Source organism: Rhipicephalus microplus, chromosome 2 (genome assembly GCF_043290135.1).
Source record: "Rhipicephalus microplus isolate Deutch F79 chromosome 2, USDA_Rmic, whole genome shotgun sequence".
NCBI classification, from domain to species: domain Eukaryota; kingdom Metazoa; phylum Arthropoda; class Arachnida; order Ixodida; family Ixodidae; genus Rhipicephalus; species Rhipicephalus microplus.
The window spans coordinates 227119498-227132261 of NC_134701.1; the positions used below are offsets into that span (position 1 = coordinate 227119498).

Below are 12764 nucleotides of genomic sequence, written 5' to 3' on the forward strand. Positions count from 1 at the left end.
TGGTTACGGCTATGTGGTTGATCTTTCATCCGGTGAGCACACTAAATTTCTTTCTGATCGAGGCTGGGGTTCATGTGCTCACGGACGTTATCAACGGCTATTTAATGGATCGCGATTGCACAAAAGTTTTAGATTGGCAATCACGAATGTCGTGCAATATTAAGTTGCTTTTATGGAAATCGTTGACGTTGTGAATATCACCTGTGCAGCTTTGCAGGCTAGAAGGCGGGCAATATTTATACGGGACTCAGGAGTAAATTTCTTAGCCTTTTATTCCCCGGCTGTTAGCTTGCTTTGCACAAGTGTCGGCTTCTGTAATGCACGCGAGAGCGTCATTCATAATATTTTCTTTGCATTGGTTTCGACATAACCTGATAACAACAGTAAATGCTGAAGGGCATGCAATCACTTAGCAATCATGCAGGCGAGGCAGCACCGGGAGCTCGGGATCTGCACACAACAATAATCAATGCATTTTTAACTGAAAATACTATTTCGCCCTAACCTTCACAATGAAAGCGGCATGTCAGGTGTCAGCGTTTCGGCGCAGCGTCCGAGTCCACAATGCTGTCATGACATTGATCTGTTTCTGTTCTTTGATAGTTGACGGACTTCACAGATTTCCTTTATCATCATTATGTAGGCCTCAGTCGTACAGTGGTTACTGCAATGAGCTGCTGATCCGGCGGTCATGGGTTCTATTCAGGTCACGATGGCAAAATTTCGATGGCGGCGAAATGCTGGATGGCCGTGTACTGTGCGATATCCGTGCCCATATAACATATAAGATCACGAGATGGTAAAAATTTCCGGACCCCTTCTCAATGGCATGTCTCATAACCATATCGTCTTTTGGCACATTGAAGCCCAGGTGCCATCATCACGATCGCTCGAGTATCGAGTATTCGAGTGAAGGTCTGCGTCAATCCGGCAAAGCCAGCACAAGCGCGACGCCAATATCGTTTGGTTATAGGCAGGACAATGGCGCGCGCTCCATTGGTGCTATTGTGCAGGTGATGTGCTGTGAAAGCAGCAATCAGCAACACGTGGCAAACAACGGCGTAGACACCTGCGCAGTGGAAAATGAGCTTGTTATGTCAGTTTTGTTGTATAGCCTCAAAGTCCACAATAAATTCCATTTTTTTAGCGGCGAGGCTTCTTAAAGCGGCACCCGTTCGTCCCTCGTAGTAGTGCGTAACATGTCTTACGCTTAGACCTGCAAGGTGGTGCCGGTGGGAGATTTCTCCTGTGCGTTGTTGAACAATAAATAATTTGCAGCGTGCGCGTTAACTAAAAGCCGAGTTCTCCTGTCTCTCATTCCCCCTTGGCAGCCATTGGCACGTACATTGAGCACTATCTGACAAGAAAGAGTTGCTACGTTATACTCGCTGCGTAACTTCCCTGGTTTTAGAAAGTTCTAGCGAGCATTGGGCCGCAGTGCCATGAATGCAGTGAACTAGTATATACCATGAACTCGAGGTGCTTAAAGGTGGGAAGTAGACACGAAGCGCAAGCCGTAAGTAAGTGTGCGTGTGCCACCTCTCGTCAAGTCCTTGGAATGTCCGCTGAATGGCGGTGCTTCTATATGGAGATTACATGATAAAAAGATGCGAGATGGTGGTACTTGGAGTGCTGAACAGATGGACGAACGGACACACAGACAGATGCACGGATGGACGCATGAACGGACGCAGGCGCGGATGCATGAACGAACGCAGGGACGGACGCACGAACAGACGCACGCACGGACGGGTGGATGGACGCATGGACGGTTACACAGACGTACGCAGGAACGGACGGAAGCAAGAACGAATGGACGGACGAATACTTCGCCCCACTCCCCATCATTCACTCCGTGGATATGCTGCCACTTTTTTTCTTTAATCGACACATGTGATAAGATTAGCGAGCAGTGCTGTCTTTTGGCGAAGCACGCGTGTTTCCGCCGCCGTGGAATGTTTGGAACGAAGGCGTAGAAGCGGCACGCAGCGAGCACCACCTCCACAAGCTATATATTATTGTCACGATACATCACTCGGTGCCTCTGTGGCGACTGCAAAAGTGACACCTTCCGATTTTCCAAGCGTTCCGGTGTGCGCGCAGTTCAAGGAAGCGAGAGCGCCGGATGGCAAGTAAAAAAGGATGCGCTTGCGCAGTGCGCACCCTTGAGGTTCTCTCGCAGCTGTGGTCTCCGAAATTTTGATCGCCACTGTACATGGAATATTTCGTGTTGTAGGATCTTCGAGACCCTCTTCAACGGTTGACGTAGGCAATCTTGGTAGTTCTGTCGAATGTAACGATAGTAGAACCAGGATCAAAATTTTGTTTGTTTATTTTTTTTTATTTTTTTCTGTCTTGAGAAATGTGCGATACTGAAGTTTGTGATTTAGTTCGGGTCAGTTTGGGGGCCCGATTTCGCATTTCACATCACCATCACTGTCGTGCTCCTGGATTTCATCCGACGTTATGTCTATTGCTTGACGAAGGTATCTCCCAAAGACCAGGAGTTTACTTGGTTCTGTGTGAGCTGTTTTTATATTACGCCTGTGAAATTCGTTATTTAATCACCTCACACAACGCCTTACATGTCTTCGGCTGCACTTTTCGTTTCTTGGTACCCATTCCGTTGCTCTAACTGACCGCCGCTGTTATCTACGAAGCACTACGTGGGCAGCCCAGGTCCATCTTTCTTTTTATAATCTGTAGCTGGGATATCGGGTACTTCTGTTTGCTATCCAATCAGAAACATCTTCCACCAAAGAAAAACATTCGCTGCATCTGAAAGCTTGGAAGCCGCCATCCTTTTGATTCGATGTCGAAGCTATCAAGGATATATATAAAAAATAATTTGCGCTCACGTGAACGTCGACATAGTGCGGCACCTGAAGTGGTCCGGGATGTCTACAGACACACGTGCCCACATTTGCCCCCATGGAACACTTTTGTTGCGTGCTTACTTACGCACTTATCGGGCGATTTGCTGATATTGGCGCCTATACCCTTAACCGGGCCCCCGTCGGCACTTGGTTCGTTGTTATCTACGAGAGGTTGGCGCATGGGACGTTGTCGAAAGCCCTCTCAAGGCCACAAACCACGCTGCGCTTCTTTTGCTCCACTCACAGTTTTCCTTCGTTTTGAGTCGGACCTACGTCGTCAACCGCGTGACCTGTGAGGCAACCGTCATGGAGCAAGTAAAGCCAAGTATGCTTGCCGTTTCCTTTTATCCGCCCTTATTGCCTTAATGAGAGGCGCCATTCAGAACGCTTTCAGTTCGCGTATGTATTTTTTCTTCTGGGCAAACCTGATCGTCCGCGGTATATTTAGCACCCGGATCGTCTAGAAATTGTCTTTGTACCATTTCCTTTTTTTAACCTCTTCTGGTTTTACGTGCTTGACACTCACAACAAGAGGGTGTGGTGGCACTTTATTATCGAGAAATTAACTCGCCGCACCAATTACTTCCCGTTTGCGCTTGCTGCTTCAGGACACACATACACGTGACTAAAGTGGTTTCAATACACCACATTTTACAAAAAACACTGTTGGCAGCTCGAGAGCCTGGCGATCAACGCGAAGAGCAAGAAATGAGTTATTAAACAGTCAAACGCTAACAAGTTTACTGAAGCCAACACTTCGAAGGTTTCGCTATGTTCTCCTGCGTGCTTTGGCTTCGCTTTTTAGGGTATGCTGTACAATCGCCGCAAATATCAGGTGTTCAAAAGGTGCGTATATATGGCACCTAATCTCAATGCTTTCCGTTTCTACGTACGTAGGCGCTCTTCAATATAGTCTGGGCGGCTTCGGTACAATGTGTGTTCGCTGGCGTTTGGATGGCTGAAATGGTCTTTTACAATCGATTATATGGAATTAGTCGGATTTGTTAATACAGGCTACTTTATATAGCTGCGGCAACTGTTCCAGTTTCACCTTCACGGAAATATGTGTTCCAGCCACACTATTTCAGCAACTGCGTTGCTGAAACGTAGTTGTTGCCGCAGTGAAGCACGTACGTCCTTTTATCGAAATACTGGCTCCACTGAAATTCCCTGTTCACATATTTATCGCTTTAATGACGAAGCGTGTGCACTTGCTTTCTACATTTTCCTCATTTTGACAGACGCACCCATTTATGCATCACTAAATCTTCCACACATCAACCTGATTGATTCATATGTAGGATTTAACGTCTTAAAACCACCATATGATTATGAGAGACGCCGTAGTGGAGTGATCCAGAAACTTCGACCAGCTGGGGTTCTTTAACGCGCACCCAAATCTGAGCACACGGGTCTATACTATTTCCGCCTCCAACGTAAATGCAGCCGCCACAGCCGGGATTCGATCCCACGACTTGCGGGTCAGCAGCCGAATACCTTAGCCCCTAGACCACCGCGGTGGGGCCCACGCATCAACCTGATGCGGCGAGCATGCAGTGTCGTTTTTTTTTTCTTTTACAGCGTGCATTGTACAGACAAGTCCAGCTACACGCCGAAAAAATATTGATCTCACTATTCTCGATTTAATTACGTCGCCAGCTATTTTTCAAAAAATTCAAGGTTAACGCACAGATGCCACATTTAAATCACTTTCTTATAAATGCAAAAGAGGTGTTCCAAAATTCGTGCGAAATCATGGCCGAAAATAAATTACCGGCTTCGCCAAATGTGAAATCTGCAGAAAGAACAGAACTGCGGTTCTCCGGGGTATCCGCGTGATGGTGTGATCAAAACAACAGTCTGTCACGCCCTCTACTGCTGCGCTGATTAAGGAAAACCCTTTTGAATCGTTCTTCCGTCATTGGTATCACCTTGCACTTGCGTTCTCGCTCGAGTTTATTCTAGACCAAATCCAGGTTCGCAGCCTTCCACGTACGTTTCGCCTGTACCCCTTCACTGCGAAAGCCAGGGTTTTCTTTCACGAAACTCCAAGGAGCTTCGTCTTCCTTCATTCAAATTTCGAGTTTAGCTTGGCTTTATTCATCAGTTTGCTCACTCATCAGCTGGGGTATATGGCGCCGTATATGGAGTCTTGCCTGCGCGGTCGCCTCGCCTCCTCTGCTTCCTTCCATAGCTCCTGGTTGGCCTCCCATCAATGACCGTGCCGTTTTCATGTGAGCGCACGGTGGCATTGTAGAGAAAGCTGCCGTTCTGGCACGAATGCGCATTGTCATTCCAGTCAAGTGGCATGCAAAACGGAAAAAGACGCATGGCGATCTCTTCCACAGTGACTTTAGGCTCCACTCGTGGTCGGACCTCGCTTCCCGGTTTATGTGCGCGGCTAGTGCTTCTTTCGCGACCGACGCAGTTACGTTATCTATGAATTGTTTTTCTCGGAACCAAAGCGTGATTGCCCTGGACACTTACCTGTCGTTCAGCCCAGCCCTAGAACAGCTCGATTTGTGCAGGTCGACCATGAAACCTACTCATCAAAACTTTAATGAACAATGTGACCGCTATGTTAGCCCATTTGTACAGTGTGTTTCACACTTGGGGGACATCTCAGAGCGCATGGCATCGTGGTGCGACCAGCGCTGCGGTCGCGCGCTGGTCACATTGTCGCGCAGCCTGCCGCGCCGGGAACAAGTCCGATATTCTGTACTAAAGGTTGTGCGATGCCCACCTATAAGCCTTCAATCGTCATAATGGGGCTCTATAAACAGTATTTTTGTGTGTATGCAGCGCAGTGCGCTGCGACGAGGAGCCTCATAATAAGAACGTACCGTGCGTGGTACGCTAAAGAAAAACGAAGCACTCTACAGCGACTATCGTGCAGCTATGAGACTTCAAGAGAAGAAAACAAATGAGAACGAGTTCTGAAATGCTGTAGGTCAACAGAACGCCTTGAACGTAATCTCGATAACATAGGCAGCACTCACAAGACGGCACCAAATGTACGCGGGAAACTTTCAACTTCCCTCAATACCTCGTCATGCATCCCCAGCGCCAGCGATGACGGCGTCCACTTCAGACGGTATAGTAAGGCGTACTGCAGCGCGATGAGTCATATGGGCTCAAACTCACCCGCTGCCTGATAGTGCGGTCAGCGGGGGCCATTCAACCGTTCAGCACTACGTGCCGCAAACGTTTGCACACGCTCCAGCTGTTGGCGCCGAGCGACTACCTCGCTGGCCGCATCATGGCCGGATCGCGACGCCACGCACTATCCGAGATTTCCCCGAAGTGTGGAACAGACTGTACGTAAGCTTCATCGATAGGCCACAACATACTGTATTTGGAAGGTTTCCGTGAAAACGCCTGACGACGGGCTGGGAATAGAGCTTACACGTGGCTAACTTCTAATGTTGAAGCTCTGTGCTGAGCTGAGCAACTATAGATAGGTGAACCGACCGGCAACCAACTGTCTGAAACAGAGCATTCTAAAACAAAGGGCATGCAGTCACAAGAACGAAGTCAGCACACCAAAAATGCCTGCTATCAACTGAAGGTACACGCAACGGCGAAACGAAAGATGGCACGGAAGCTTATCGGTGCATGGGCATGCAATATGCGAACCTGTCAATGTGGCACGCGTGGAGTCTACGTGAAATAAATAACTGATAAGGCGTCTTGATCATTTATATGTGGGGTTTAATGTCCCAAAACCACCATATGATTATGAGAGAAGCCGTAGTGGAGGGCTCCGGAAATTTTGACCACCTGGAGTTCTTTAACCTAAATCTAAGCACACAAGTGTACAGCATTTTTGCTTCCATCTAAAATGCAGCCACCGCCGCCGGAATTCGATCCCGCGACCTGCCGGTCAGCGGCCGAGTACCTTAGCCACTAGACCACCATGGCGGGGCATGCTTCAATTATCCCGAAGCATGTAACGGATTGTTCCTCTCGTCTCCTCGGGTTCTTACACTAAATCTTGCAAGTCCAATACATCACACTGGAGTGCATGCTCTGAACTAGCAACATACAATTTTGGCAGTGATAGTGAGTCGCCTCGCACAGAAGGCCTTGCCTTTCTAGTATCTCCGCAATACTGCAATGCTCTTAAGGGTGCAGAACAAGTCGCCAAATGCATCTTCTCTTTAGAAACACAACGAAGGAACTTCATGTATACATACACCTGAAATAAAATGTCAAATAAAATAAAATGTCTCGAGATGGGTTGGAATTATGCTATTTTATACAAATAACAAATGGTTGGAAATGCAAGCATCCATTTCAGTAATCCAATGACCACCATAGCAGTGGTGATAGGAACTATGTTGATGCTTCGCTAACTACTTGAAAAACAAGGGCGTTTTTATCACATGGCCTGGCACCAGCACCTTGGCATCCGTGGATTGACGCTTCGTAACTTACGGTTTCTAAAAAGGAAGGTAAAAGGTGTTTTTTCTAGCATAAAGCTTTTGGCTTTTAATACTTGAATTCTTTCTCAACTAAATTATGCTGCAGTCATATGGGACACTATTGGGACGCTTCTTGAAAATACAAAGAAAGGCAGACATATTTAGTTTCAACAAGTATCGAAGACTCGACTTACCTAGCACGTTGTTGCAATTAGACAAATTTTTTTTTTAGAAACAAGAAGAAAGATGACTCGCTTAACGTTATTACAAAGTTATGTCCGGGAAAGCTAAGTTAAATGCACCTTGTTGTGTCCCACCAGCCACTACTAGGAAAACGCACCGTAAACATTATCAAGCATTAGCGCCGGTATTTGCACACAAATACACCCATTTTCCCAGAAGAGTTAATGACTGGAATTCACTGTCTCAGGAGATTTTTTCGGCTGACAATTTTGCCACATCGCTGGAAAGTTATTTCTTTGGTGTTTAGGTTTCAAACGTGTTATAAATCTTCTTGCTGTTTCACAGACATGCGACCTCTGACAGCACATATATACATATTTTTTTTTTGTTGGGACGAATTCCTGCTTTTTTATTTCTGTTACACATCACTGGATGTTTCTTTTGCCCTCTTCTGCTTGCACCTAAATATTGGCCCGCAGTATGCCTAAATAAATAAATAAATAAATAAATAAATAAATAAATAAATAAATAAATAAATAAATAAATACATAAATAAATAAATAAATCAGTTCTACCTCTTCAGCTCAAAGCGCCTGTGAAGGCTAGGGGATGGACGAGAGAAAAAAATGGCTAGAGAAGAGGCTGGTCAACGGTGGGATCGGGCGCATTTGGGTAGCATTGAGAAAAACAGGAGGCGCAGGCTTGGAGAAGGTGACGCCATCAGTCAAGCGAATGTGCAACGCGGGGATGGACTCTTGTGGATCCCGAAATGGGAGTATTTCAAAAGGAATGAGTACCCAAGAAAGAGGTACTGCCTGCCGACATATGAAGCGCGGGCCAAAAAGCATTGCATAGTGTTTTGTCGTTGCAGACCAGTTTCTGATGTCGGATTCAAATTTTCAGATTCATATTCAGATTTCAGAATTCATTTGAAACAAATGCTAAGACGGGAGCAAAAAATCCGCTATTATAGCGGCTTGACAAAGGCTCATGTCCTGGAGTGGCAAAGCTTGTCAACTCTCGTTCTTCGGTATGTGGGCCGATGCATTTTCAGTGTGAACCACCTATACAAGAGGATATTACTGCCTCCCTTCTCCCCCAACTCCTTTTAGTAGCGTAAAGACTTGAAAAAGCTGACTGTTCTATCAAAATTACTGCAATATCGCGTGATCTTTTCGGGAAATAAAGATGATAATTTCCGGAATTGTGATTCGCCATGTGGGACAAGGTGCGCACGTAGACCAGTATCCGTAAGCAGGTAGCAAGTGTTTCGTGATGACGTGCTGTGGTTACTGCATTTACGTCTGCTGTGATTCTATCTAGATATTCTTCGTACGAGTGTACTAAAGAAATAAGACACTCTTGGTAATAATTCACGCCTATAGGATGTGATGCTATCCTAATCTTGTGAGATTTGTGCATCATTTTGCTGCATGCATGTAATTATATTGTGTTTTACTATATTCTTTTTCAGGAGTGTTATTGGGTTGTGTTGATAATCATTATACCGTACAGATGAATCTTCTGCTTTTAAAGATTACTTGTTTAAGATTTAGTAACGGTACTCGCCCCCTTACTAAATTTCTTCTAGAAGGCATTCGTTATATTTGTGGATAAATAAATATTCAAATAAATAAATAAATAATCAATCAATGCATTTATCAGTACTTGTAGAAACTTCTTGAGCAGAGTTTTGAAAAAATGACAAAACCCATACTGATACTCAAAATGTTTCATTGTTCTTCTCCGTTTGCCAGCTTTCCCTGACTCTGAATATGTGCATTGATTAGGTCAAAATAAATTTGTGTCAAGCCTAAATACCTTGTGCCCGAAAGAGCTGGTCCTGTTAAGCATGAAATGCTTTTCGTTTCCGTTGCGGTGGCTTTCAGGTAACCTTGAGCCACAAGCAAGCGCCGTTATTCGGGCATTCACTCGAGCAAGTAGGGAGCTGGAAATGAGAAATCCGGGAACGCAAACACGATCGTTCTGGTATCGGCTTCCACCCGGCATTCTGTGTGCGCGGTAGTTCAGTTCTATAAGCAGTACGTAGATCTGAGCAAAACGAATGATTTTCGGACCGTTTCTTTACATATATTGTAACATGCATTGAACGTCCTTTCAATACCATTCACATCGATCTATTAGAAAATTTCCATGATTTTAAAGCCAGCTTTTTTTTTTTTTTTTTTGCAATGCAGTTCGCCCAAATAATGACGGCTAGCCATTTCAGCGAACAGCGTGCTGAAGCGCATTTTGCTTGCGCTATGACGAGGAAAACATAGACTTTGATATCTTGATACAAACACGCATAATACACAAGCTCCATCACATGCAACTACGACCTTTTTTACCTTTGAAGCGATATAGGCGTGTAAGCTTATCGTAGTGCCCCATCTCCTACTAAGCCGATGTATCGCGTAGATATTGTGACTCCTTCCCTTAAGTGAATAGAAGGAACATCCATCCCCCCCCCCCCCTCCCTCGTGCACGCCTATGATTGAAGCACCACAGGTGCTGACATTAGTTCCGCGAATGCTTAGCGCAGAGAAGCGCACTTGTGGATCGTGTTTCGAAGGATGTAATGAATTTTCGAGGCAAATTCGCATGAAGCTTATCCGGAAAAGTGTCTATATCGTAGTTTGTCCCAAATTTTCAAGGTAACTTCCCATAAAGCCTCTGGGTTCCTTATAAAGAATGCCTAATGTAGTGGTTTTCTGAACAGGATGTGCTAGGGGGTGGCTAGGAGAGATTGGTATATGAACGTTAGACACAATAAAACATTAGTTAGAACCTTGGTTGCGTTTCAGTAGGTTCATGCTATTATACCGCATGTTGCGATGGTGAAATGCCGAATGTGTAATTCAACGATGTAAACGCATGTTGGTTCTTATGCTTTAACCGGCGACTAAACAATTCTTTACAAACCAAGCAAGATTTTCTTTTCAGTGCTCTTTAAGAAATGAGACATATATGGTCAGCGAGGGTTCTATATGCCATTTTGCTGGCGAGCTACATGGATGGGCGGACATAAGCGGATACGGTGGAGGCAAGAATGTTTCAAGCCTGCGCCGCTAGATTGAGGTGCACCTTAACATCAGGAAGGTCCACTTCACAATGATTTAACGTTGTTGGGGTGGGAAACCCCACCAGTTATTATTATTATTATTATTATTATTATTATTATTATTATTATTATTATTATTATTATTATTATTATTATTATTATTATTATTATTATTATTATTATTATTATTATTATTATTATTATTATAGGCAGACAGAAAACATTATTGACAACCAATCTTGTCAGATAATATATACCATGTAATAAGTTACTCAACCTATAGCACACGCGCGTTTGCAAAATCAAAGCACGTCAGTAGGGCAGTCATGTTTGTATGGCACACATTTTCACAGAATCATTAGTTTCAAGTTTTAGCACATTATCAGGCAAAGCACACTCCAATTTCAAGTTCAATAGTTGCAGCTTTTGTTCTGTTCTAACTGTTTTGCTGTGGAGAGGTTGAGGTCCATATTGCCTCGGCTAATCCATATCACAAAGTTCTGCAGCAAAAAAAAAAAAAGATGATACTGAATGGTATCCAAAAATGAACAATTCAAAAACAAAACACAATAGCACACTGAAACCAGTTGAAATATGATTCAAATACCTAGTTTGCTTACAGAAGTTCACACTGTCTTAAACTGTTTACACGCACACCTTCCTTTTGATTGATTGATTGATTGATTGATTGATTGATTGATTGATTGATTGATATGTGGAGTTTAACGACCCAAAACCACTATATGGATATGAGAGACGCCGTAGTGGAGGGCTCCGGAAATTTCGACCACCTGGGGTTCTTTAACGTGCACCCAAATCTGATCACACGGACCTACAACATTTCCGCTTCCATCGGAAATGCAGCCGCCGCAGCCGGGATTCGATCCCGTGACCTGCGGGTCAGCAGCCAAGTACCTAAGCCACTAGACCACCACGGTGAAGCACTAAAAAAAGTTTGTCAGGAAGATGTTCGCCTTTTCCTGAAGATGCATTTCAGGCCATCGTCAAATTTTTCCTAATTGTGAGGGGCCGTCTTTCCAAACTTGTTCTCAATTCTTACTTAATTAATTCCTCTTTCTTCTTTATTTTTCTCTTTAATTCACGTATTTACCATGGCGAAAATTTTCTTCTGCATGACCACAACAGCATTCCGGTGAGTTGGATTGATGTATCTTGTGCAGGAAGCTGTTTGTGTATGCTACTTCTAATCGAAGTCTGCGGAATATTCTCTCTAAGTGCCATGGGAGATCTGTCGAAGTGGTTTGATAGCCCTAAGTAAAAGGAAACAGTGTTCTATGAAGTTGATGTGATCTTTGCAGGTATTATGCACAACGGTTTGGGGCATTGTCAGTTAGGTAGATTTAAGCAGATTTTGAGACATATTACTTAAAATGGGACTTATCTTAAATCACTAAAAAGTATGCATGTTTTTACAAGCCCCGAGCCACAATTTCGTAATTTCACCATGTGTCTCAAATGTATTAAACATATTATCAAGAACCCAAATAAAAATTTGCGCGCGCGCGCGCGTGCGTGCGTGCGTGCGTGTGTGCGTGTGTGTGCTGTGCGTGTGTGTGCGTGTGTGTGTGTTTGTGTGCGTGTGTTTGTGTGTGTGTGCGTGAGTGTGTGGGAGTGTGTGAGTGTGTTTGTGTGCATGTGTGTGTGTGCGTGTTTGTGTGTGTGTGCGCGTGTGTGTGCTTGCGTGTGTTTGTGTGTGTGCATGTGTGTGTGTTTGTGTGTGTGTGGGAGTGTGTGTTTGTGTGCGTGTGTGTGTGTGCGTGTGTGTGCGTGCGTGCGTGTGTGTATGTGTGTATGTGTGTATGCGTGCGTGTGTGCGTGCGTGCCATGCGTATGTAAGCGTCTGTGTTCCGCAGAAAAGACTTGCGCAAGATTCTGTCGGAGTAAGCGTGTATCGATAGAGAAATAGCGCAAATAAACTATTCTTAATTAAAAGCATGAGAAAAAGAAAATTGAAGTCACTTTTGATATTCAGGTGACTCAGGACAAAATGTTAAGTGCTTGAGATGTTCACAGCGTGCAAGCTGAATTTATTGGCACATTGATTCGCTCAATGAATAACATCTTCCAAGACTCTTGGAAGACGTTATTCATTGTGCAAATCAATGATACGATATGTGGGAAGTCTAGAAAACTCAGGGTTGCGAATAGATACAAAACTTGTGCGTGGTCCCTTTTCTATAAAATAAGTGAAAAAAG

General features: G+C 44.5%; 1 protein-coding gene across 1 annotated transcript in view; it reads left to right on the forward strand.

The window, feature by feature from the left end:
* Window positions 1-3050: 3050 nt before the first annotated feature.
* Window positions 3051-12764, forward strand: part of LOC119169534 (uncharacterized) — a 98303-nt gene continuing 88589 nt past the window's right edge. The window contains exon 1 of the mRNA XM_075885828.1: window positions 3051-3201. Within this exon, the coding sequence (XP_075741943.1) occupies window positions 3183-3201 (19 nt within the window). The 5' untranslated portion in view covers window positions 3051-3182. The remainder of the gene's footprint in view (window positions 3202-12764) is intronic.